Source organism: Meleagris gallopavo, chromosome 5, assembly GCF_905368555.1.
Source record: "Meleagris gallopavo chromosome 5, MGAL_WU_HG_1.1, whole genome shotgun sequence".
Classification (NCBI taxonomy): domain Eukaryota; kingdom Metazoa; phylum Chordata; class Aves; order Galliformes; family Phasianidae; genus Meleagris; species Meleagris gallopavo.
In genome coordinates, this window is record NC_139408.1 from 29755414 (window position 1) to 29780727 (window position 25314).

At 34.1% G+C, this 25314-nt stretch overlaps 2 protein-coding genes across 4 annotated transcripts in view; one reads left to right on the plus strand and one right to left on the minus strand.

The window, feature by feature from the left end:
* AVEN (apoptosis and caspase activation inhibitor) overlaps window positions 1-25045 on the plus strand; it is a 111261-nt gene extending 86216 nt beyond the window's left edge. Inside the window, exons 7-13 of one of the 3 annotated variants that reach the window (XR_014883580.1) lie at window positions 3736-3877; window positions 3976-4284; window positions 6570-9426; window positions 10109-10267; window positions 14123-14244; window positions 15159-15253; window positions 22081-25045. The gene's annotated coding sequence lies outside the window, so the exon portion shown is untranslated. The remainder of the gene's footprint in view (window positions 1-3735; window positions 3878-3975; window positions 4285-6569; window positions 9427-10108; window positions 10268-14122; window positions 14245-15158; window positions 15254-22080) is intronic. The other 2 variants (XR_014883581.1, XR_014883582.1) reach the window with 2 other exon arrangements.
* RYR3 (ryanodine receptor 3) overlaps window positions 792-25314 on the minus strand; it is a gene marked incomplete at its 3' end in the record, with an annotated part of 190716 nt that continues 166193 nt past the window's right edge. The window contains 19 exon segments of the mRNA NM_001303211.1: window positions 792-885; window positions 1526-1577; window positions 3240-3340; window positions 3451-3515; window positions 4506-4662; window positions 6512-6646; window positions 7699-7845; window positions 8846-8906; window positions 9675-9802; window positions 10345-10387; window positions 14702-14832; window positions 16150-16347; window positions 17067-17153; window positions 17783-17951; window positions 18364-18422; window positions 21595-22916; window positions 23252-23333; window positions 24440-24544; window positions 24941-25069. Coding sequence (NP_001290140.1) covers window positions 792-885; window positions 1526-1577; window positions 3240-3340; window positions 3451-3515; window positions 4506-4662; window positions 6512-6646; window positions 7699-7845; window positions 8846-8906; window positions 9675-9802; window positions 10345-10387; window positions 14702-14832; window positions 16150-16347; window positions 17067-17153; window positions 17783-17951; window positions 18364-18422; window positions 21595-22916; window positions 23252-23333; window positions 24440-24544; window positions 24941-25069 — 3265 coding nt within the window.

The window sequence follows — 25314 nt, forward strand, 5'->3', positions numbered from 1 at the left end:
ATTGCGTGGGCACTTTCTACAAGAAGAAAAATAAATGCATAAACCTTGCAGCTTCTATTTGCAGGTGACAGTAGAGCATTGTTTTATTTTGGCCTGTGATTTAAACTGTATTCATTTTGATACAGGGTGTGTCTTGTAATTAACAGCAGCATCTAATAAGCTGTTATTGAAGGTTGTATACAAACTTTGAGTGCAGTTTCATACAGAAAGACAGATAAGCAATACAGTCAATGGATCTGTTCACCTAGAACACTAACAAATAAAAAGTTTGCATAGCTATGTCTACGGAGGTTTTAAGGCACTTAATGATTCAAGGTCAACAAAGTGTTTGAAAATGTTTCCTTTTATCTGCTTAAAGCTTTTCAAGCTGTGTCTTAATACACTGACTAGCAAATATTGTGGGGCAAAAATGGGACAGCACTTGAAGTGCTTTTTCTGAGGCATGTCCTCTGATGTTCAAGTTCTTAAATGTCAAAGTTGTACAGGTAAGACATCTTTTAGCCCTTTTGCTCTTACCAAACATTAGGTTAAATAGAGTAGTTAAAAAGTTAGTTATAATATCAGAACATGTTTAAATTGGAAGGCTCGATTTGATATTGGTATAGATTTTTCTTTTCAAATTACAGTTCTAACAGAACACCAGTTTTGTACGTGGTACATATAAAAAGCAGATGAAATTGTTTCAAATTTTATGTATGTCTTTAAGGTTAAAGACATTTAAAGCAAATACAGGGTGAGAATTTACATCATGAAAAGGAAAGAAGTTTATATACTGGATCTTTTGTTATATTAGCCAAGTTGATCCTCATACTGTTTCCGGAAGCAGTCTCCTGCTGGGAAGAAATCCCAGCATCTTTCTTGGTACATCTTCCACACAAATGACTCCTGAAAATGATAAAGAACACTTATTTTAAGATTTATATTTAACATTTATTTTTAACATTTATTTTAACTCCTTACAGCCAGTGCTCTAAATTATAACAGTAAGCAGTTACTGTGCTTAACAAAAAAAGGTCAAAAGAGTGCAGGTAAGTGAAAACTGATCAGTCCAGTTCTGTCAGAGCAAACCTCTATAATCTGCATTGCAAAATGTGTTTTAGTTTCCTTGGAAAACACTGAATTATAAGTTACTTTCACAGTATTGGTGCAACAGCTTATTTGAAATAAGATTTAATTAAATCTTATTTGTTTTCCTTATTTACATTTAGAACCTAATAACACCGAACTTAGATATGTTCATATACTGTCTGTATGTGTGTGTGCGTGTATATATATGGGTATAGACTATAAGTATAGTAATGTAACTACTGATGGCTGTCTTCTCCAGGCACAGAATAGTGCTGGATAGGACAGCACGCTGCTGTACCTGTCCTTTTTTCTTGCTCAAAAATCTCAGGAGTGGGATATTTGTCTCCACTGGTGGTACATCAGTTCCACCTGGTGGTATGTAGCTACAAGGCTGGGGAAGGAAGATGCATCTTTTCAAGACAAATATTTAGCTTTTTTTTTTTTTTTTTCAACTCACCTGGCCAGTATGCTCAGTCTCATCCTTGTTTATGAGGTACATTAAGAAGAACCTGAAACAAGTGCACGGAACAGGTATTAATGCAGACCTTTCCTAGAATGGGATTTGATGTTTATGGTGGCAACCAGCAAAGAAATGATGTTCCTAGGCTTCTAGGATGTTTTAAAGAAGAAAATGCTATCCCTGGGGACTTCTGCTGTGAAATTGCTAACAGCTGTAGGATGTGTAGAAGTGGAAAAATGTATTTCAGCAGTTTCTTCATTTCAGTGCTGTTCAGTAGTAACACCTGACTTGGGCCTACATATACAGCTCTTTTATGCTCGAACTCTGTCATGTTGGAAGAAGTTCTTATAGCATTTTTGCAAGAAATATGATAGGTTATGAGCTTGTAAGGTAGATGGTAGATGGCTTGGAAATCTTGGTGCAGCCAAGTAGAACCTATCTTATCTTAGGTTCTGCTTGTGCTCAAATGTAAAAAATTGAAATAATTGGAAAGGCTGTAGAGTACTAACACTTGGTCTGTTTTATGTGACATTGCTCTTAGATGGCTGGTTTTTGATGTAATGCATTAGGAGTTAAACTTAATGTGTTTTCATTTTGAAAAAGGAACATATACTGACTTCTAAAAACTTCTTTTTCTAATTAAAAAGCAACCTACATAGAAAGATTATTCTCTATATGTTCTAATATTAAGAAAGTGGCAGTTTTTAATTTACTGAATTAATGAATGACAGGATCCCACATGCCAATCAAGTGATCCAATACAGTAAGAAGCTTGGAGGCTGTAGATTGGTAAAACTATGGATACAGAAGGAAACCTGACTCACATAAGTAATCTGTATTGACTCTACAGAGTCAGTTACTGTGCAAGGAATAATGCAACATATATACCAAGAGGCACACTGTTGTTTTGTTTTTTTTAAGCTCAGATAACAATACTGTATTCCAAAGCCAGACTTTATTAGAAGGGCCTACCAGTTCAGCCTCCTTGGTTCTGCTGGCATGATGCTCATGTAGTTATTATTTTTGTCAGGGTAATTAATGCTACCAAATTTCAGTAAGCCTCTTTGATCTACACTGACTAATGAAAGTATTAAATCACTGTCTTAGGAGTCTTGGCAATGTATACTAGTGCCAGTTGTTCAGTGGTTTCAGAAAACTGCTGGTAAGAAACTACAGGATCAGATTTGTACATTATTTTTTGTAGCTTATTTTCCAGAAATGCATTTTTTCATTATTATTTTGAACATAACTCATAGAAATCAAACTAAACCAAAGATCTTCCTTCTGCTACCATAAGCTCTTGTAGATGCACTCAGAGTTTTGGAGGCAATGAGAAGTAACATTTTTAGATCAGCAGTAACTTTCAGTGATTTTAGTCTAGAAGACAGTTGTGACTTTCTTGGGATTTGGTCACATTGATAAAACAACCTACTAGCTAGTGAATTGTTGTTCCCAACCCTTTCACAAACGTGGCTTTCATTGCAGAGGATTAAAGGGAATAAAAGGGGCTGATGTGCCCTCAGGCATCCACTAAGCTAGCTCTTGTAGAGCAAGCACTTTAAAGATAACCAACAGCTCAAAGTGTAGGAGGAAAAACCAAAAAGGAATGGAAATATTCCTCTGTCTTAAGACACACAACAGTGTGTGGTTCTAAATTACTTTTGAGCTGAAAAATCTCATTATAATAATTCTAAAAGTAAAATATACTTACAGGTAGTTTGCCAAGTTGTGTTCCTGCAGAGTATGTGTTTCAAAGCCATGTGGAGTTGTGTCAAAATAGTCATTGCCAATTCCACAAATAAAGCATTTGGTCTGGAAACACAATTTGTGTTTACAAATCAATTATAACTCAAAGATTCAATTATAACTGTAAAAATCTAGATTAATAAGAGAAATGAAAAAATGTAATGTTCTTCTCATACCTCCATATCTTCTCTCACTTGTTCTTGCTGGTCTCTTAATTCACCAAAAGCGTCAATAATCAGACCTATTTCAAATGGATAGGTTGCAACAGTTAAGTACTTAGCAATACTTCTATTTCAAGTAGTGCAAAAAAGTAGCTCTGGTAGACATCCTCCTTTCTATTTGAAATTTGGCATACTTCTGTACAGGTTGAATAATTCAATTTCAAATGTATCAATTTGCAGCCATCTTGTATTCATTTATACTGCACCCAGCAGTGAGAATTTCTCTTACTTCCTCTTAAGGAAAAGCTTCCTTTTGTTGAGTGAAGGAGAATTGGCTCCCACAAGGCAATACCACCTTCCAAACAGTTTGTGATGCTGCTTCACGTTTCAAGCATTATTCTTTCACTTCCAGTGCATTAAGAATAAAGTCAAGTCATTTGAGGTACTGCAACAGTTGTAATATCTAAAAAATATAGACTAATTTTTTCTTTGTCACTAGACTGCCTGAAAACTGTTTACTTTTTTTCCTTCCAACCGTAGGACAGTTTATACAATGAGTGTTCAGCACTGACAATCATTCAATATATGTCTCCTTCTCTGCAAGCCACAATTGCAAACAAATTAGAACTGAAAATCATCCTCTAAAGAAATGAAAAAATGGGTATGTGGCCATTGTGTTTTGTCAGAGAAAAACCCAAGGACAATGACTAGCTCCAAATGAATGCTGTGAAAAGAGTCTACAGTAAGGCTCTCCAAGTTTAAATGGTATTCTTAGCAGGAAGAGCAATCCTCCACAAACTGTGTCATTGCTGGAGAGTTGTCAAGATATTCATAAATGCTGTAATCAAGGTAAGTTATGCTTCTAGTACTTTGTGTAATATTTGGTAGAATGCATTATTTATAAGTTAAGTTTATAATTATAACTTTCAGAGTTAGTGACTTTATAAGCTCAGAAATAAGCCTTTGAAGCAATACCGCATAATTTACGTCAAACATAAATGTTATTTAAGTGCACTCAGAACTTAAGTACACTAAATTCTAACTAATTCTGTTAACATAAGTGAAAGTACCTTGAATAATGGCCAGTAGGATAACAATGACAAAGAAGAAAAATGTGATGTCGAAGACAATTCGATAAATTTCATAAGGGTCTCCAGCAGGATCCTCAATTTCATCCCCAATGCCACCACCAGCTCTTACACCCACATACATGTGGAATAGGTAACACTAAAAAAAAAGTGGGAAAAAAAAAATTATATTTTGCCCTACTCATTCTTTTTCAAAAGTTATAGAAACAGAAGATGTAATATCATTTCTCATGCATCACACGCTGAACCAAAAATCTCTTAAGCATCTTAACTAGTGTGGCTGCATCTTCAAGTAAACTTACAAAGAGGTAGGAGTTAGCATCAAGTGTATTACCTCTTGTCGTTCCCTATGTCTTACAGATTAAGACAGTTCAGGAGACATCTTTCTTCTCTTTGGTACTGTTCAACAATATTATATCCATTACTATTAATTCCTAAGGCTCAAATTTGCTCTGAGCAAGTGGAGGACATCTCTTAAAGTCTTGTAATGGAATTCAGAAAACGCTGTTATAAAATGTTGTTATATTATTCACAGCAGGTAGATCTGTCTGTGCTTAAGTGGTTTTTGGATAATTTTATTTTGCACTACTAGATGTCAGTTTCAATACATTTTAAATTATTTATGATTCAGAAACAGGCTCTATTCTGTTTGATGTGAAAGAAATCACTTTATAGAAATGTTGCTGTGTGCTTTATTTTCTAAACATAGAAGCCTTCATGGGATGATCTTTAAAAATGCAGATATTTAAACCATGTAAACATTTTAGAATCTATCATCTATGTAATGTTTCTGTATAAATCAGCTACAGAATTTTGTAAAGCACCTTAAGAAATAGAATATAAGTGAAAAACAATGAAAATTTCTGAGACTAACTAGGGTTCTGAAGATTATCTATCACATTAGATCGCAGCTGTAGTGCTAAATAATTATCATGAAGTGAGACATCTGATCTTTCACAGGCAAACACAAAGAAAACTATACATCCACTTTTAGAATGCAGCTTTACTTTTGACATGACACCTTTGCTATTTTAATCATATTTAAATCAATTTCAGATTATGTTTTTACCTCACTTGGTGAAGTGGTTTAAAATGTGACAAAGTTTAATGATTCCTATTACTAATACATCCATTTTATGACCAGAACATTACATTCAATCCACAGAGGGATCATTTCAAACAATATCACTGAGTTTTCATACTTCGCATCATTTGTACATGTGACTTATAATTACTGTTTGATTGAAAGTTCCAGAATAGGAAAGATCATTAGTTGAAATCTATTGCAAAACTCTATTCTGAGGTATCTTTCTCTGTTTTTGCACTTAAAGCAGGCAGCAAGTATTCCATGAAGGAAATAAGGTGTCCACAAACTCAGTATGTTCAATTTCCAGTACATGAAATTATGCCACATTTCTTTACAAAAAGATCTGTAGAATAGCTTTTTTTATGACAGAAAATTGTTGGTTTCTGTTACAGTAGGTGGAAATCATAAGGAAAATTATTAAAGATAGATCAGATCATCACTCCCTTAATACTCCCTTTTGTACTCACCCTTGACTTCTTCATGACTGAATTATCAGCTGCAAGCAGGCTGGAACAGGAATAGTGCTAACATATTTCATGTAGGAAGAGCTTACAAAAGTTTGGATCAAACTGTTCTTTACGTATGCTGCAGTAACACAGCTGCTTTTTGTAGGTCTGACCAGTTTCTCACAAAATTTGTTCCATGTGCTTTAAGCATATGCTGTCTCTACATGAGTTTAGACCACTGGAGAATGAAGAGGGAATTTTAAGACAGTAAACATTTTTGAAATGACTATATAGCAAGAAGAAGAGATGATGGCTTTAACAATGAAAACATCCCTTCATATGATACTGGACTAAATGATCTTTCACGATGCTTTTTCAATCCCTGATGTTCTGTAATTTCATCTTTATTATCCATGTAAGAATTCAGAATGAGATTTGAAGCATGCTTTACTTACCGTCATCATGTCATCACATTTCATATCTGGTTCATCTTCATCTTCACTTTTATTGTAGAATTTGCGGAAGAAGTTGAATGCCACAACAGTGTAAAGATACACTACTACAGCCAGGAGTCCTACAGTAAGCACAAGCTGTATAGGGAGACATGTCATGAATATATGTTTCAATTTCATTCTGTTATAACTGATGAACTAGCTCAGTTTATTACCTTAAATATGGAAAAGGTATCATATGGTATGTTTCCCAAGAAGGGAACTAAAGAGAGCAGTAATGACAGCTTTGAAATACCCCCATTGCTTGGATCAGTTGACAGGTTAAGTGGCACTGTAAACTGCTTGCATGCAAAACTACATGGAAAATGGTCTCACAAACAGTATAAAATTTAAACGAAGGAGGATGCTTTTATGACTCTTCAAAATGTTACATTCCTTTATGTGTTTTTACATGCCTAGCAGACTGTAAGGATAGATTTAAAATATATGCTGTATTTGAGAACAAATGAAATGTGTTTGTTTGAAATGGAGTTTTTGGGAAATTTTGTTAGGTTTAGGTTTCTTAACATTATTAAATTTTGAGATCAGCATTAAAAAAAAAAAAAAGGCATTAATGTAAAGGTTGCTTTTGTTGGTATGTAAGCTTATGCAGTACAAAGATCAAAGAGTGACTCTCCAGACAAATATCCACAATTAGTTTTTGAAGTTAAATCATTTTAACATGATTTTTTCAGGACACAGTGACGTGTAAATATATTCCACAATGCAGAATGGCTGTACCTCTAAGAACATTCTTACTAGCTAAGTATTGAAATCTCAGTTGTTCTCAGATCATTATTACTTCTGTAGCTAAGGAGAGATTGTGAATTCCTGTCAGTTATCACCAACCTGTTCATCATAGAGCATACAGAAGGAGCTGGTTAGGTCATAATTCATATATTCTTCTGAAATGATGCATATTTTTATTGTATACAAAATACCTTTCATTATCAGCACTCTTTGAATATAGATTGTTATATTTTTATAGGAATAATCATGTACTAAATGTGCTGCAGAGGACTTGGAGGAGTCTTCTTTAATCTATTCATGATCAAAATGAATTATATTGTAATGTTTCCTAGGTACCCCAGGACTTTTTCTAACGTTGTTACAAAATGCATTAATTTCAAAGCTCTATATGTAAAACTAACCTGTTTGCCATTGTGAGTTACAGAGGACAAAATGGTTCGCAATGTCTTGAAACCCATAGCGATGTCCAGCAGATGAGCAGCAAAAAAGAAGTTGTTGTAGTGTCCAAGGATAGACATAGTTGTGTACCAAGCCAAATACAAAAATGACTGCAGAGAGAGTGAAATTTGAAATGAAGAGATAGTATAATGATCTGATTTTAATGAAGTGTATTATGTAATGCAATCTGAATGTAGTATCTCTAGTACACTTATTCAGAAAGACACTGTTTCTTATCAACTTGGTTCATTTAAAGTTGTGTTTATTGCTTAGTTATGCTAATGAAACCTCTCTATATTACATATTTAAATACAATTTTCAGCATATATATTATGAACACTGAAATCCCCTACCTTAAAACTGGTTTGGGTAGGGAGCTTGTTACACAGCACTTAAAGTTTAAGACTGATTCTGAAGGAGGCAAAATGCATTACATTATTTTTAAGGCATTTCACTATTTTTAAGTCTGATGATGCCCAGAAGACATATGGTTCACAATACAGCTTATTTTTAATGAGTAGTGAACCTGAACGCAGTTTGACATGAAGGAAAATATCTTGTTTGTAAACAGTGGTTCAGTGTACTTCTAGTGCATATTGAATTTGTACTTCTTCAGTTTATTCACCTTGGTTTTCTGTTTGCTTGGGCATTCTCAAAAAGATGCAAAAAAGAATATTGACAAATAAGGGTATTTTAATGTAAGTTTGAGGTTTTCAGAGAAGACATGAAAGCAGAGAATTAACCAAACATATCAAGCAAATTCAAGAATAAAAAAGGGTAAGTTTCCATGCACTGTGTTTGATCCGAGAAAGGGCACCTTTGGTTACTAATATGATTTATACAAAATTAAATGTATGTACCTTTAACTTCCCAAATGCTAGCATTGTGTTAATGGTGAATAAGTACTTATTTCCCTTTGGAATCAAATAGAAAATGTTAATGCAAAGCCATTTGCTTCAAGGCAAAACAGAAAAACTATTTTAAAAATGGCTCTGTAATTCAATACTACTTGCATAGAGTGTATTTGTTTAATATAAGAACAGGTAGTGGAAGACATGCATTCACATTTAGAGTAAATCAAAGAATATTCTTCTAGGTTAACATACTCACATTATCAGTGAAAACAACACCAAGCTTCCAAATGTGGTACTTTGTATCAATGGAACTTAACCTAGGAAATACCAGATTTGAAATGCATTAAATGTCAAAATGAAGTACTAAATTCTCCAAGTAACGAACTGTGTTATGCACTTCATATGCATGTAGTTGAAGGTGGTGATGTGTATTTGCTGTTTATTATCTGGGATTTTTAGATGCTTCAATTTTTTAGAGAGAATTCTTTAAGTCTTGGCACCCATGCAGAGTTTCTAACATCTGAAATAGGTGGAATTGGTGGAATGATTCCACTAGAATTGACGCTGGCCTATTCCAGCCTTAAAAATGCATGTTAAAAGTAATGAAATATGGATCCTACCTGTTTTAAATTTAAATGGCAGGTGTTCTCTCTCTAGTGTAAAATGTTATATTACCAAAAGGAAAGTTACTAAGTTTTTAAGTAACTAACTATTAGAAAATAACTGGTGAACAGAAATCCTTTTCCATGTCTTGAAGAAGTCAAAATCATCAGTGACATGCGACTGGGCTGCTTTTAATAACTTGGCTTCCTGACTTCATCAACTAGGGAAGAATAGGTATCTCTAAATTTTGTCTAAATATCTGACATCTAGATACTTGTTATCAATACTTTTTCTGTCTGCTGTTAATTTTTTGTGTGTGTCTTAAAACATATTTGCTTATTTTAATTCTTCACAAGAGAGACTTATCCATTTGAATTTTCCATACAGAGGAAAACATCACTACAATTTCAATGTAAAATCCATTTTTATCTTTGAAAGGGAAGCTACAGCAACAGAGAATTTGTAAAACTCTGAAGTCATACCATGATACAAGAGATGCCGCTTCTGGTTCGCTCTCTTCCACTGGACTAAAATCAAGGGCATTTTTGTCCAAACCCAAAAGTTCTGCTATACGCTCTGCTCCGTACAAGTCTCCATACTTGTTAATAACCTAAAAATGCAAGGAAAGAGGCTTTTGGTCTGAGAAAGACTTTGCTAACTGTTACCTTAAACCAATAGCTGTTAGAAATTAAAAAAAAAAAATAAAAAAAAAAAAGAAAAAATGCAAGCCTCTACAAACAACAACAAAAAAACCCCACTCTTTTACAATTAACATTACTTGAACAGTGAGAACTCCCAAGAGGACCACAGATAGGTAGGGAGCATATGAAAGAAAAATAGAAGCATTAAATGCCATTATCTGAAAGCTTCTGTATAATTTACCATCGTTTAAGCTGACATGTTTTTCCTTTTTTAGGCGACGAGTGGGCTTTAATATCCTAAAGATGACAATGGCTGTAAAATGGACCTAGATGGCTGATTGACAGCACAAGGTTATTGAGTGTGTTTGAGTCTAGGAACTAAACCAAAGCATTCTTTCTCCCTCCTTCCTCCACATACACTAGAACTATCTTTGGTAAGTCTCTCAGTGAGCACCAGTGACTTTGACAAAACAAATTTCTGTTCTCAATTATTTGTATATGAAAAGCTCACCTTTCGTTTTACAAATTTATCCCAGTAATTGTTAGGAAAGGACCTGCATAGATAAGGCAAAGATATTTCAAGTTATCCAGCTTGTTATGTACAAGAAAAAACAACAACAAAAATTCACAATCACAGCAGATTCTGTTACAATTTCATGCACTCACACTTTGAATTAGGAGCACAATTTCTTTTGGTATGGACAACAGCTATCAGGACAGCCTCTTTGAAATAGTAGTCACTGCATTTTTTTTCCCTCACTCTTTCTTCTGTAGTTACAAATGTGATTTGCTATAAAAAAAGCTACACGCACAAAAAAATGCAATTATATTTTGAAAAAAAATCAGTTAGTGGTCATCTCATTCTCAGGTGTTATTTTGTTTTATGGGGGGGGTCTGGATTTTCATAACAAAAGTAGGTAAAACACATAATTCTAAAGCTATAAGACAGTTCAGCTAAAGAGGTTTTTCCAGCCTCTGTTTCTGAACAGCCTTATCCTTCCTGGTAATTACAAGAAAAGCGTACAAAAGAGAGAGAAATGGAGCAGTAAATTACAAGTATTTTAGGTGTCATTTTCTTGAAAACTCCCTGCTTTTTTTTCAGAGTAGTGAGCAATCATGATGCTTCAGTAAGCAACTGGTTTTATCTAGGAGATCTGCAACAGACACTAAGAAATACAACAGCTGTTACCTACAAGAGAAAATGCTTTATGCTATCAGTGAAGTTTCCCTATCCTTCAATCTGATCATAAAAATACTGTTCTTGAACTGTTTTAATACCAGTGGAGCTGCTATTCTTAGGCGCTTCTTCATTCTGACAATCTTACTATATTTTATGTAGGTTTTTCTCTCTGTTTCCTGGATGTTGCAGGAAACAATGTTGAGTTGCAGCCATTAGACTGATAACTGTGGAAGAGGTAGGTTGGAGACCTTTTTGCTGCTCAACAGAATGAAATCTAATACAGCCACGTAAAGAAAAAAAACCAACAAAATAAGTCTTCAAGCTAAAGGACAATACTGATAAAATAAAGCTAGTTTTAAGATTGCAAGAGTGAGTTCCTCCAACGCTGGTCCACTACAAGGAGTTGAGGAAAGCTTCCCAGCCAGTACATGTTCAATTTTTGATTTTTCCAGACTGAATTTCTGAATGAAATTATTCCAGATGGACATTTTAGATAAATAGTTTCAGTGACTCAGCTGATATATTCTGGTTCAATCGTCTATACTGTTACTTATTTGATTTCTTACGCTTGTAAGCCAAGTTTGTCTCTACCAGAGTTTGTGTGTATGTCTTTTACTGCAAAATGCAACCCTGCTGCATTTAAAAGAGTATCCTATCTTTTAAAATACTTTTTTAACTTACAAAAAGCATATCTCAGCATATTCATAGCAGTGTGTACCCACCAGCAGTGGGAACCTGATGATATAGCCATTAAATCTTATGAGTTAGTTCCCATCAGAAGGAACGTTTTGTCAGCTTACATTTAGCCTTAATCTTTCATTTAACTTAACTAGATAGTGCAGCATGCTGAGAACAGGCTGTACAGCACGTCAGTTGGAGTAAGCTGGCAATATATCATCTTATTAATTAATTTATGCTTATTTTTGCTGAGGATAGGCTGGCTGGGTGTCTAGGTAGCTTGCTTTCAATAGTTAAAGGTTGGAAATGAGGCAAGAGCTCTTAGTTACCCAGTATAGAAACCATGGTTTCCACCATCACTAAAATTGCATGTGCTAAATTCAAGAGCCCTTGAGGCCATACTGATCGATGAAGATGTTATTTTTAGTAGCAGATTCAACATGGAAGTCAGCTCTCTGAGAGATATTGTATGCTCATCAAGAGTAAAAGTGTATGTGGTTTGGGTGCTCTAAGCCAGATCTAATCTCTGTTTTCAGTCAGTGTTTAGAATTTTTCTTTTGTACTTCCTCTGTTTTTCCTACTTGTGCCTTTTCACCAGTCAGCCCGATTTAGCAGTTTTGAAATTACGTTTCCCTATGTTTGGAAATCCTCTGCTGTAATCTTTTTAATGGGGCCTGAGCCACTACTGGCTTAAGGGCATAACAAGGATCAGAAAAATAATAAACTGAGAATCTTCCACTCATTCATGTTCAGGAGCTTCATAAATCAAAGAAGATATGTAGATATTATATATTCTACAAAATTTATCTTGACAAAAAGCAGTTTAATTAACTCTGCGACAGTGACAGAAAATGAAGTTGGCTTGGTACATCAGTATTGCTAAAGAAACAGATGACAAGATTTATGCCACTTCAGTGGGCATTATCTGTTTCACTTAGCATATTAGTAAGTCTGGCTAGGTCAAAACATAAGGGATTAAGAGAGAAATATTGCTGTGTTTTGGAGTCTATAGAGCAACTTTGCAGAAGAAGATATGAATGGTTATTGCATTTTCATTCCCATGTCACACACCAGCATGAACAGGGCCTATGATGCAAATTAGTTTCTTCTAGGAAGTCAGCCAAAAACATTTTATGACAGAGGTCCTAAGAGAATGTTAAGTCCAGGGTACCCAGCAAGCGGTAAGACTAAGAGAACCTACTTAACTAACTGATCTCTGAGTCCACATTATCTAGAGGCACTTCTAATAGCACTGTCAATTTAAAATTGCTCACAACAGCCTTTTTCCTTGTGAGTAGGTTTGTATCTGTAACATGTTGCAGATGTGTTGTGTTTCCACTGCCTCATATCAATCTATTATTTCATTGATTTCCCTATAGTTCCCATTGCTTCATATGTTTGAACTTTGCAGAAGGCTTCTCTGCATTTTTACAAAGATACTGAGTTGAAAATATTAAGACTGTCCTTGGAAAATATCAGTAGAACAGATGAGAGTTACACTGTTAGAATTTTCTACCACTCTCTTTACACTTCAGCTGAATCAGGAGTGAGAAAGAAAAAATTCTCTGAAAAGGCTGGATGATACTTTACTCCTGCCAGTTGGAGACAAGGACCCTAAGAATTAATAAATTAAATTATTATTATTAAAAAAAAACAAATACATTATTAGCGAATCAGGCTAGGATACTGAATTCAGTTGTGGCTGACAATAGACTTTTCTGAGAATCTTATAAACTGAGAAACAATTGTACTTTTTTTTTTTTACTACTACTTATTTTGATTTTCTAGCATTCAACAGTCTCCACACAAAACATCACTGCATTTAAAAATATTTTGTCACCATTGAAAAATATTACAATCAAGTGACCTTCTTGACCTTCTACTATAGTCCAAATTTCAAGCTAAAATAAATGAAAAATTCTTAATTCTCTGTAGGAAAATAATGTGTTCAAGAATTTCTGATAATGTGGACACTGTAAATTTAATCAAAGTACCAATGGTGCTATTTATTATGTACAAAAATATTGTATGTCTGATAAGATGGATATTTTGGCTGTTAGACAGCTTAGTGTAACTGATACATTGAGTTGGTGATTTTTGCTATCTTGTTTTTATCAAATAGTTATTATGCCTCCATACATGCTAGTAAAAACTGCATTGTAACTTTTCTAATGTGTGCCAAATTGGTGTAACATATTTATGCATTTTTTTGGTGAAAGATTAAAATCAACTATTTACCCACATTTCTGGTTTTTATTAATTTGCTCAAGGGCAGATGACTGTTGCTTATAGAATTATCTTTAAATAAAAGCTCTAAATTTATCCTCTTCAAATTAAGTTGTTCTAGGTTTACTCAGAAATAACCTGCTTGACAGCATTTTGTTGTGGCAATTTAGATTGAATCATTTATCCATCTATTTTGGTTAAACAGCATCTGGAGTAAGGAAAGAAATTCAAGGTGACCTCTCAGACCGACTGCTATTGCTCAGCAGGAAGAACTGACATTTTTCTTTCTCTTGCCTGCAGTTTTATCATCCACATACAGAACAGCAGGTGAGTCTCCTAGAATCAGCATATGACTACTGTAGTATTTGTTAATGCATACAACCTGACAGTTATGCCTGTTGGGCTACTCAAATTCTGCAATTTCTATTTTACACTTAGTTTAATTTCCTTGCCATTTATAAATTTTGTTAGCAAGAAATGGGAAAAAAGGTGCAGGAGAGAATAACGCTATAGAGTATGAATATGAAATTGAGGCAGGGGAAATTCTCAGTAGTGACTAACTTGTTAAATGTCTTAGGGAGAGATTATGAGAAGAAATGCACAATTCTTGCAAATAATGAAAAGGCAGATTTCAAATTAGAATCTACTACTGTAGTATCTAATACAGAGTGAAAAATGCCTTTCTTTTAGAGTAGGTGTTCATGAACAGGTTAGGTTCTATATTAGTGGCTTAATAAACTACAATATATATAAGCAACTCATTTATACACTTAATTTTACATACGGTGTGTTTATAACCAGGCGATCCCACTGTCCTTTAATATCATCTTCAGATGGTTGTTCAGTTATGTATAATCCATCAAATTCCAGCTTCCTAGCTACCTCCTTTTCTCTCTTGAATACAACCAAAGGGACCTATGAAAATGACAATGGACATCTTAGTTAAGCTTTACATATTGCTGGAAACTGTAATGTCCTATCTACATCGTACTCTTTATACCACTATATAAACCCAAACAATTCTGACAACTAAAGACAACAATCAGAGATGTGACTGAGGTGATCTCATGCCAGTGATAGTGTTGATTTCTGCTACTGATAAACAAGTTCTTCCTAGCAGCTCTTAGAATATCATGAATAATATACATATATATTCATACTAAAAAATAAAACTTAAAACATAAAACAAGATTCAAGACACCGCTGCATTCGCAATTTTGATTTTGTAATTCTGTTGACAGCTGACAGGCCTGCTGTTCTGCTGTGGTAATGTTAACACAGTATGACTTTGAACTCCAAAATGAGCAAGTCAACAATAAGAAGATGGACTGCCTTGGTGAGTTAGAATAGTTTGTCTCATTTGATTTCCTTCATAACCTCATATAAAGCAAACTTGTCATTACACCCAAAAATCCAAATTAGAGGCTGCTGGAAGTATTACTGCCTTTCTTCTCCCAGGCTAATTCTCTGTAAAACAGAGGATTTGATTAGCGTAGACAAAAATTTGGTTACCATTTGAACATAAAACCAAGCACTCTCAACTCTGAATGGTTTAAATGCTATAGTATTGCCTTACTGCCTCATAGCACTCAATTACCTATAGGTACTGAGGTGAGAACTAAGTACCCACACAGCTGCTTACTCACTGTGCCCCAGTCCTAGTAGAACAGGAAGAGAGCGAGAAAACTTTTGTCTTGAGTCAAAAACAGTTTAAAGAGAAGAAAAACAAAGTGATGTAAAGGCAGTCACTCCCCACTTTCCACAAGCAAATCAATGCAACAGCCACCTTGGAAAAGAAGTTCTGCTACCAACCCCAGCTTTTCTTATTGTGCAAAACATTATATGGTACAAAGTAACTACTTGGCCAGTTTGGGTTAGTTCTCCTGACTGTGCTTCCTCCCAGTCTCTGCCCACTCCCAGCACAGTCACCAGAGTAGGTAACAAAGACAAAATGTTCACAGAGTGCAAGCACTACTCAGCAATAACCAAAATCTGGAAAAAAATCTCAAATCCAGACACACACAGTGATATGTAAAAAGTTAATTCCATCCCTGCCAGACCTCATATGTGAGGAAAGCTTGGAATCATAGAATTATAGAACGGTTTTGGTTGCATCTATATATTAATTTGTAAAGAAGTAGATAAAACAGGTACTTTAATCTCAGCTCCAAAAATCACTTTGGAACAACATGCTTTACCAAATGTAGATTAGTAATAAGATTCAGAACCTGCCTTTAAGCAATAGTATCCAATCACACAGACAAAGGAGATGATAGTATGAATAACTGCCAGTGCTCTGAGAGTAGGTGCCATGTAACCTGTACTTTCTTCCAAAACAAAAAATACCATTCCTTCCTCCTCTTCCTCTTCTTCAAAAGAGTTCCAGAGATTAGAGTCTTCCTCCACTTCATCAAGTGGCTCTTCTGTCACCTAAGAGAAATTCAAGCACATTGAATACACACAATAAACTTAAAAGCTTTTTCTTTATCATACTGACAAATCCCTAAGTTCTTCCTAATAACTGATGTTTCTAAAGCCTGCTCTTGTGAAGATAGTAGATAAGACCATTAGCTTTGAAGAGTAACATCAATTCATTTTCACAGCCGAATCCTCTATGTAATCTCCTTTCACTGAAAAGAAAATCTAGGAAAAGCAAGTGCAGGCATATGACAGTTTACAATTATCTGGCAATATCTGATTCTAAAATTATGTACAAACGCAACTGTAGTCAGTAGGACTTCTTAGAAAAGGGGGAAATATAATAGCTGATTATAGTTAAGTCTCTCTGTAGCCTTAAAAAAAATGAGATTAAAAAAAAAAGTTATTTTAGTTGGATTTTCAATTTCCAGTGTCAAAATAAACAATGGAAATACAAACAGACTTAGGTAAATAAATAAAAAATGCTTAGAAACACAAATTCAACTTGTCTTTTCATTCATCCTGAGTGAAGTAAAACCAAACTAAGTTTCACATCACAATTTTTAGATATGAAGCTTAAAATATTATTTTAACTACTTCATAGCTAAATGCATTTAGTTTTTGTTTGAAAGAACTGTAATACTTGCTTTATTAAAACAGCCCTAAAACCAACATTAAATACTGCTCTGGAAGTAACCAGAAAACATTTAAAGAATAATGCAAAAGCTTACCTTGTAAAATAGCAGAATAAAGTTGATGGCAAATGCAACAAATAGAGCAAGAAACCGTAAGTTATAAAAGTTCCTTGCCAGGTAGTGCTGTGAATAAAGTGGAAAAACAAAACAAAACAAATTAGTGATAGCCTTTAGATAACATCAAAATGAGGAAGGTAAGCATGAAGGTTTCTAAGAATGTAAATACATAATTGTGCTGCCCTCATATGCCAATTAAAATAAGCAGTGCATTTTTTGGCAGTTTGTTCTCCCATTTAATGGTAAAATAACGGACATAGAATTGCAATAAGACGACAAGTAGAAACTGCATGGGAGGAAATCTACAAGAGAAGTGCTGGAATAAACTACATGGGAAATTTTCAGAGTTCTTAATTTGATATTTTTAAGAACAAAGAAGATGCTGTGCTATGGACTATGGGCACTCCATATTCAAGAAAGTAGACTAAAAGATTCTAGAAACTAGATCACAGAAAACAGACCTCCTAACAAGGAGCTTAGAAGGTTATCTAATCTGTCCCGTCAAGCACACACGTATATATTCTTGCTATTAATATAATTCTACAAAGTATTACAAAAAATGGGAAAAAAAAATCAATACAGCCAGTCTTCTGAAAATTCAGGCCTATATTTCTGTTATAATTTCTCCCTTAGATTTCAATCAAACATTCTATTATATGAATCAGTGTTGAATAGAATTTAAGAAAAAAACTTACAAGCATTTTTGTTTGATATATTTCCAAAGCTTTGAAGAAATTAGCCATAACAGCCACAGGTTTCTCAATTTTTTGTCCATGCCTTCGCTTCTTTTTCTTTGTTTTTCCCTCTTCCTGCTGCTCAGAGTGTTCTTCCTTTGCTTTATCCTGTTTCTCACCATCTTCCATGCTAGAAGAAAGATCAGCTAAATAAGATGGCCTGATGAACTGCTGCACTGTAAATGCCTTAGTTTAGAAGGAGTTCTAATTCAGAACGTTTGGTTTTAAATGCAGATTAGTTTTGAAACTGCTACACATTGTTGTCTTTAGTATTGACAAGCTGCAGACTTTTCTTCAGGACTGCTGCTCATTTTTTAAATGATTTTTTTTTTTTTTTTTTAAAGACAATGACCATGAACTTATATGTGCAGAATTGTCAAATTCTGCCTAAAAGTTTGTGTTAGAATTTTGTTGTCCACTGGGATGTGCTGCTACCTCTTAGAGACTGCGCTGCTATTCAAAATATTGCTTAGATTAGGCAAAGTTATCTAACATTAGGAAGTAGGGAGGATTTAAAGAGAAATTGTGTAAAGGTAACTTACTCAGCCTTCTCAGCTTCTACTTTTCTTTCTGCTTCAGCGTCTTTTGCAGTTTCAGGTGTCTGTGGAAAACATTAACTGCCAAAATGAACCCTCTCAAATAAATTTTTGATAACATTAGTGACTGTTTTCTACAAAATTAAATAATTACCACATTGCATCTTTTATAACAGTTTACCCTTGTAAGGACTTCGATTTTGTTTAATTAGACAGCTCAGACAAGATTTTAACTGTGAATGCTTCATATCTTCTTTTGATAACTTTTTTTAACAGTGTTATCAATACTGTAACTAGTTTAGATAACTGAATAACCTAATTACTCACTATTATCAGATGATGAAGGTAAGTAACTATATCCAGACTATACCCTAGAATATAAAGTTCACTCACAAAGACTCAGAGCAGCTACTGGTTGTATAAAAAATCAGTTTGCCTCTTTCCAAGTATAAAATGAAGAATAATATACTGTGTCAGTGACAGCATCAAAAATCTGAAAAAGATCTGTGAAATTATTAGGCACTGCAAAACTCAATTACTTTGTCAAAATCAACTGATGCAACTGGAATCTGACAAAAGCCCAAACAACTTTTATGTATGCAGTGTATCTTCTCAAACTATTTATATTAGTTGGATAAATGATCCCCTAAAATTTTACTGGCATATCTCACAATTGTCTAAGCATCTGTTTCAAACAGCCCCTTCACATAAGGAAAAACCAACACACAATATTATAGATTGTTAACTGCAAGAGATAAGCTAGGGCCCGAATTTCAAACATCCTTACGCTCAGTGTTGCTAGACTAAAGTAAGCTCATTTCAAAAGCAGTTGAAGTATCTAAGCTTCACTGAACAAGCTGAGATACAGGATCTAGATTTATGAAAGGAATCTTAATTTTCTAAATTTATTACCATACACTTTTGTAAAAAACTGCCCTAGCTCTTACCCTTTTATGTATTCTCTCAAAATGCTTAGTGGTCTACTGATGAAGTGTACATTTCTCATTCTTTTGCATAAATACATTACCTAAACTTTTTCATCACTGGTCATCTGCTCTAGTACAGATGTAGTGAAAGAATTTACAAAAAAATTTACTAAATAGATCTTGCCTTGCTCATTTCACTTCTCTTATGGAACCTTATCTAAGTACGTGCAATGCAAGCATGTATAGCTCTTCCCCCCAAAGAGGTTTCCTGAAGTTCTCAAGCTGATGAAGGATAATTCTGGGATCGTTTTTTTGCTTCTGATTTTTCCAAGGGTTAGGGTGGAGAAAGAATGAATAAATCCTCTCTATCCTCTATCATACGCTCTCTCAGTTGTCTTCTTTCCAGGCTGAAGAACCTTCGCCTACTTGATTGCATACACAAGATTTATTCCATAACTATGATAATTTTTTCAATTCCCTGAATCTATTTCAGTCCATTTCTAGTTGAAATGGGAGACTCCATTTTGCAAGGTGCTGGTTTATCCTGGGTTCACTTGGCGTAACAGTGTTATAATTCCTTCTCTGTGTTATAATTCCTTCAATTCCTTTCTTGATAATGCAGAACTGCAGTTTGTTTCTTTGACATGTGTTAATTGATGATTTCATTTATATAATATTTCTGTAGAACTCTAATGTGGTTCCAAGATTTCCTACTGAGTAGTTATCCATAATTTTACATACAAAATCAGATTTTTTTCTCTCTTATGCACTACTTCACTGATTTGCAACTACTATTTTAAGGTTCTTTTAACTTCTCAGTTAGATCTTGATTTCATTGCCACAGATAGCTAGATTAATCTGCAGTCTGTTAGTTTACTCTTCACTTGTTTCTGTATTTGTGAACCTATGTAACTCTCTGCACAGGTTCATCAAACTTTACAGTAAAACCTAAGTCCTATTTGTCTTCACCATGATCACACAATTCCATAAGTTATTTTGTAGTTTTTCCAGCTAGATGGTAATGCCATTTATTGCTACACAACTGTTTGTTTTTTTTTTCCAGTATACAGACATAGATTTTTGTTTCTACCCATTTGTGTATCTTTTATTATTGTGAATAGTTGTACAAGACATTCTGAAGGAATTCTTGATTTTTACGTTGCTGTTTCTTTTCTGAGTTCTAGTCAATATTTATGTAATACTGTTATTGCTCTAACTAGACTACTTAAACTTTCCATATGCACAATGTGAATAGCAATTTATTGTAATATAGATTGTGCAAAAAGTAATTCGGTAGATTTCACTAAATAATATTAACGCAAAAGGCAGCTAAGTTGGATAACTAAAGTCACATTGATAACTGAGAGTATCTCAATAAAAAATGGACCATTTTTTATCAATAGTTACAAAGAAATCTGGGAGAAATGTACATATCAAAGAAAAGAAATATTTGAAGAAAATTTAAAACTACTTACTCTGACCTAAAGTCCTTAAGTTAAAAGTAACATTTTTAGTATACACACTAAAATGAACGAACGAATGAATAAATAAATAAATAAATCTTGGATGAAAACATTTGAATGAACAGGGAATAATGAACTAAAAAGTTGTATAATGAAGGTTGTTCTTGGAAATTTCTGGAAAGCGTACTGTAAATAGGTGGATTAAATCTAATCAGAAGAAAGAAATATTTCAATAACAATTAGAAACAAATCTGAAATATAAATATCTCTCCTAATCTGACCTAGCATTTGGGTTTTGATGGCTCAGGTCCATGTTTAAATAGAATTATAAAATATATTCATCTCAGCAGAGAGGAACAGAATAAATTCTTAATAAGCAATAAAAAAAGTATGAAAACACAATAAACACTGAAGTAAAAGTACATTCAGGGAAAATTACTTCAAATAATAGGAAAAAGGCTATTTTATTGTATATGATTTGTGTATATCTGCTGTAAAAGAAAAGATATTTATATACTATATTACTATATATTATATTACTATAATTATATATTGTATAATTATACCATTATTATTGAGAAAGTAAATTAAAAGGTAACTGAAATATACTATAGTGTATATAGTATGTAGTATATACTATATATACTATAGTGTAAAAAAAAATGAGCGTGCAGAACAAACATGAATGCGATGAAAATTCTTTTCTTTAAGAGTAGCAATTATAAAACATGTTCTCATCTATAACATCAGTCAGTTAGCTTGCAAATAATTCAGTTGCGACTAGAAAAGCCAGTAATAGATGAATATTATTATTTCCTGGAAAGAAATACAAAATCTCCTTCACATACCTGTAATCCTTTTTTCTTACGAACATTGTTTTCCAGAGAAGACTGGATATCAGAACCGAGTATTTCTGCAATATCTCCAAGTCCAGCGTCATGACCATGTTTTGAGCCACCTTCTTTCTTAGTAGGAATGCCAAAAATATCTGAAATTATGTCAGCTTCTCCCTTTTCACCCTTTACAAACTGCACAAGTTCATCTCTAATGCCATGCTCAGCACCTTCAGTTTTTTCTGCTTCTGTGACATCATCATGGATTCCAAACTGCGTTGGGTCAGGCATGTCCCCTAGTATTTTAGTAACTTTAATATTTTTGGCTCCTTCAACCAGTCCACCCCCAAATACGGTGCTCCAAAGAATCTGGAAAATTCCCCATACTATAGTAAAGAACAGTTGGAACACCCCTACAAATAGAATCCAGAAAAAAGAGAAAAACACTTTCACCATCTCTTTTACTGTCATCTTTCTGACTTTCCTGTACTGTTTCCTTAGGTTCTTCACAGTAACCATTTTAAAAAAGTTGGCGACGTTCTTCTTGACTGCAGCACAGGCCATTGCAAAAGCTGAAGGAGATTCCAGGGACTTTTCTTCTTCCTCATCATCTCCGATATCCACAATGTAGCAAGGCTCTTCTTCCTCTTCCTCAGGTCTCTCAGCTGAATCAGTCTCAGAGATTTGGGATGCTAACTGCATTTCAAAGATCGTGTCTTCACAGAAGTTCACGAAGAGCTCCATTTTTTCTTGCTCTCCACCTTCGTTTACAACATCAAATATGAATTGCCTTTTGGATTCCTTCACCTGTGGCTTTTCCCACTGCATTCTACTGGATTCACTGATTTCAAAGTAAACTCTTTCTATTTTCTTGGCTCCACCCATTATTTCAATACGGCCAAGGTATGGTTCAAAGTAATTAAGAACACTTTCTGCAGGTTCAAGTAAGCTCTGAAGGCGTGAGTCATTAGGCATATGCTCTGAAAGGTTTGTTAGCAAAACTGCTACATTAAAGCCAATATCTTTGGCTGGTTCATGGAATCTTTCTACAAAATCAATGTAGTTGAACATATCATTTTCATCAGCTTCCGTACATGACAACAGGAATTCAATCTCTGATTGTATATATTGTTTTTGAGCCTCCATTGACTTCTGGAAATCCTTCTTTGAAATGATGCCCTTACCATCTGGGTCATGCTCCTTGAAAGCATCCGAGTTAGTTAAATCTTTTAATTTGAGAAACATGTCAAAAAACTTCAAGATTAATTCTACGTTGCTAGATGATTCTACAAGTGTATCGACCATTTGTTTTCCAATTGTTCCATTTACAACGTTACCTAAGTAGTGTTAAAACAATGAGTTATTTGATGCCTCTATATTTTAAATCAAGGAACTTCATATTCACGCTGAGAACTGAACCAAAACCTCCATTTCTGTATTTCATTTCATAATTTTTTTTTTCCAATATGCTTGTCTGCAGAAGACCTCTTTTTTCATGGATATTCATATTTCAGACTAATTGTTAAATAAATATGAAATCGATTTCATCCTGACATTATATGCTATTAGAGGTAAATAAAGAAAAGTTTAAAAATATTAACATAATCATTGGACTTTACACTATAAAGCTGAGACAATAATATTTAATCATAAAAAGAGAAATAGCTCAAACCTTCAAGTAATGACAACAACATCACAACCATATCCTTTAGCAGATCTAGCAGTTCTTTAAGCAGTTCAATCTGAGCAGAGTCCTGTGTTAAAAAATAGAACAAACAAAAAAGAGCAAATAACAAAACAGTACAGAGTATATGGTTGTTTTTTTCTTTGTATTTATGTGGGATACATTTGGAGTAAAACAATATGCAGGACAGTTATTTGAATTTAGTTCACTTTCTTCAGCAAAATTTCCTTGTAATTATTATGATTACTATCAAAGGTCTTATAACAATAGCATGCTAAGTTACTGCAGCAAAGGTATTATTACTATAAAGTTTTAATAAAGCATTATGAAATAGTGAAGTGCAGATAAGGGACAATAGAAACTCACAAAGCTGGTACTCCACATATCTGTCTGTCAGTATTCTCAGAATGAAAACATCCTTTTCATTTCACAGGGAATATGTAGTGGCATAATGTACTGCCACTTAAAATAGAATTGATACTTTAGCAGGTTTAGAAAATACAGTACAAAATTTGACAAAACTAATACAATTTCATGACTAACATTTCTGTGTCCACAAAATTATGATATACTTTTATATAATGGCAAGAAGTCTGAACAAATCAGAGGGTAGCAGAGACATTGAATATAGGGGAGGAAATGACTCTGCAGTGTTTCATTCAGTGAGTGTATGGGACTGAAACTGAGGAGTGGGGTGAAGTCATGCACAGTGAAATGAACACCGTTTGTAGTCCTCTTGTCCAGTGGATGTGAATTAACTGGACAAGGTGACTCACTGTCACATTCCCTCCTTCTTCCAATCCTCCCAGCTTTTCTCTTGCCCTCTCTATCTGTAGCATAGGAACCATGCTTTTAATGGTGCTTCAGATGTAACAGATCATCAGGTTTTGACAACAAGAAGGAAGGGACTAAATTGCCGCAGTCACTAACAGAAAGGCATAAATGAGTTGAAAGGAGTGATCTTGTGTAACAAAAGGTATGTGCACAGCGATGACTGGCAGATGAAAGGAGTGGTATGAAGATGTTTGTTGGAAGATTCAGTGTTGTACCTTTACATGGCAGTAACCCATGCAGTCAACAAGAGCCAGTATGTTAGTTTATTCACAGCTTTCACTGTTCACTTGACTGTAATTTATAACCAGATACAAAGAAGCATTACTTGGCTCTTGCAAATACCTGTGAAAGTTTCATCTGCATATTGGCAAATACATGAAGAAATCCAACAACTGCATCCCACAGCCTACTATGAGCCAGACTCTGTTGGTTACCGATGCAAGGTCCCTAAAAAATTAAAAATAAGAAAAACATTTTTTACTTATATAAAATCAAAGTAACGCTTCACCTTCCTAAGGCTTCTACCTGGAAAAATAAAAACAAACAAATAATTAAAAAAGCAAACAAACAACAAAACAGCAAACAAATTTCAGGCTTCCATGAAGCTACATAAGAAAGTTTCTTATAATTTCTTTGGTATGTAGCATATAAAAAAAGAGATTATATTCTGTCAAAAATGAAGCCATTATTTTAGTATTAACTTTACACTGGGCCAGTGATTCAATGTAACTGTCAAAAATAAGAAAAATAAAGCCAAATATTTACAAACTTATAACATTACATGATCAGATCATGTAATCACTGAACTTGATTGTTAATTTCTTGGACAAAAATTTCATTTACCTGTATATATTCGGTAAGGGAATTGAATATTTGTTTGGTGACAGCCAGAGCTTTAGAGAAGTTACGTTGTCCTGATTCATCAATAAACTCTTTTCCTGAATAGTACCAATAGAAGTCACTGATTGATTCCTAAGAAAAAGCACAGTGTTACATTTTCTAATTTAGGATTTTGAAAGCAGTATTTACTGCCTACATGCATATAACCAGAATTGCAATCAGTTGACGTTCAGTTAATCTGTTTCTCATGACAACAAGTTCTTATGTTTTTATATAACTATGCTGTCTACAGAAGTAAACAATGAAATTAACAAAAATGTGGTTTCATGAAGAATTCTGAAAAGTCATCTATTTTAAAAAGGAAGACAAAATAAATT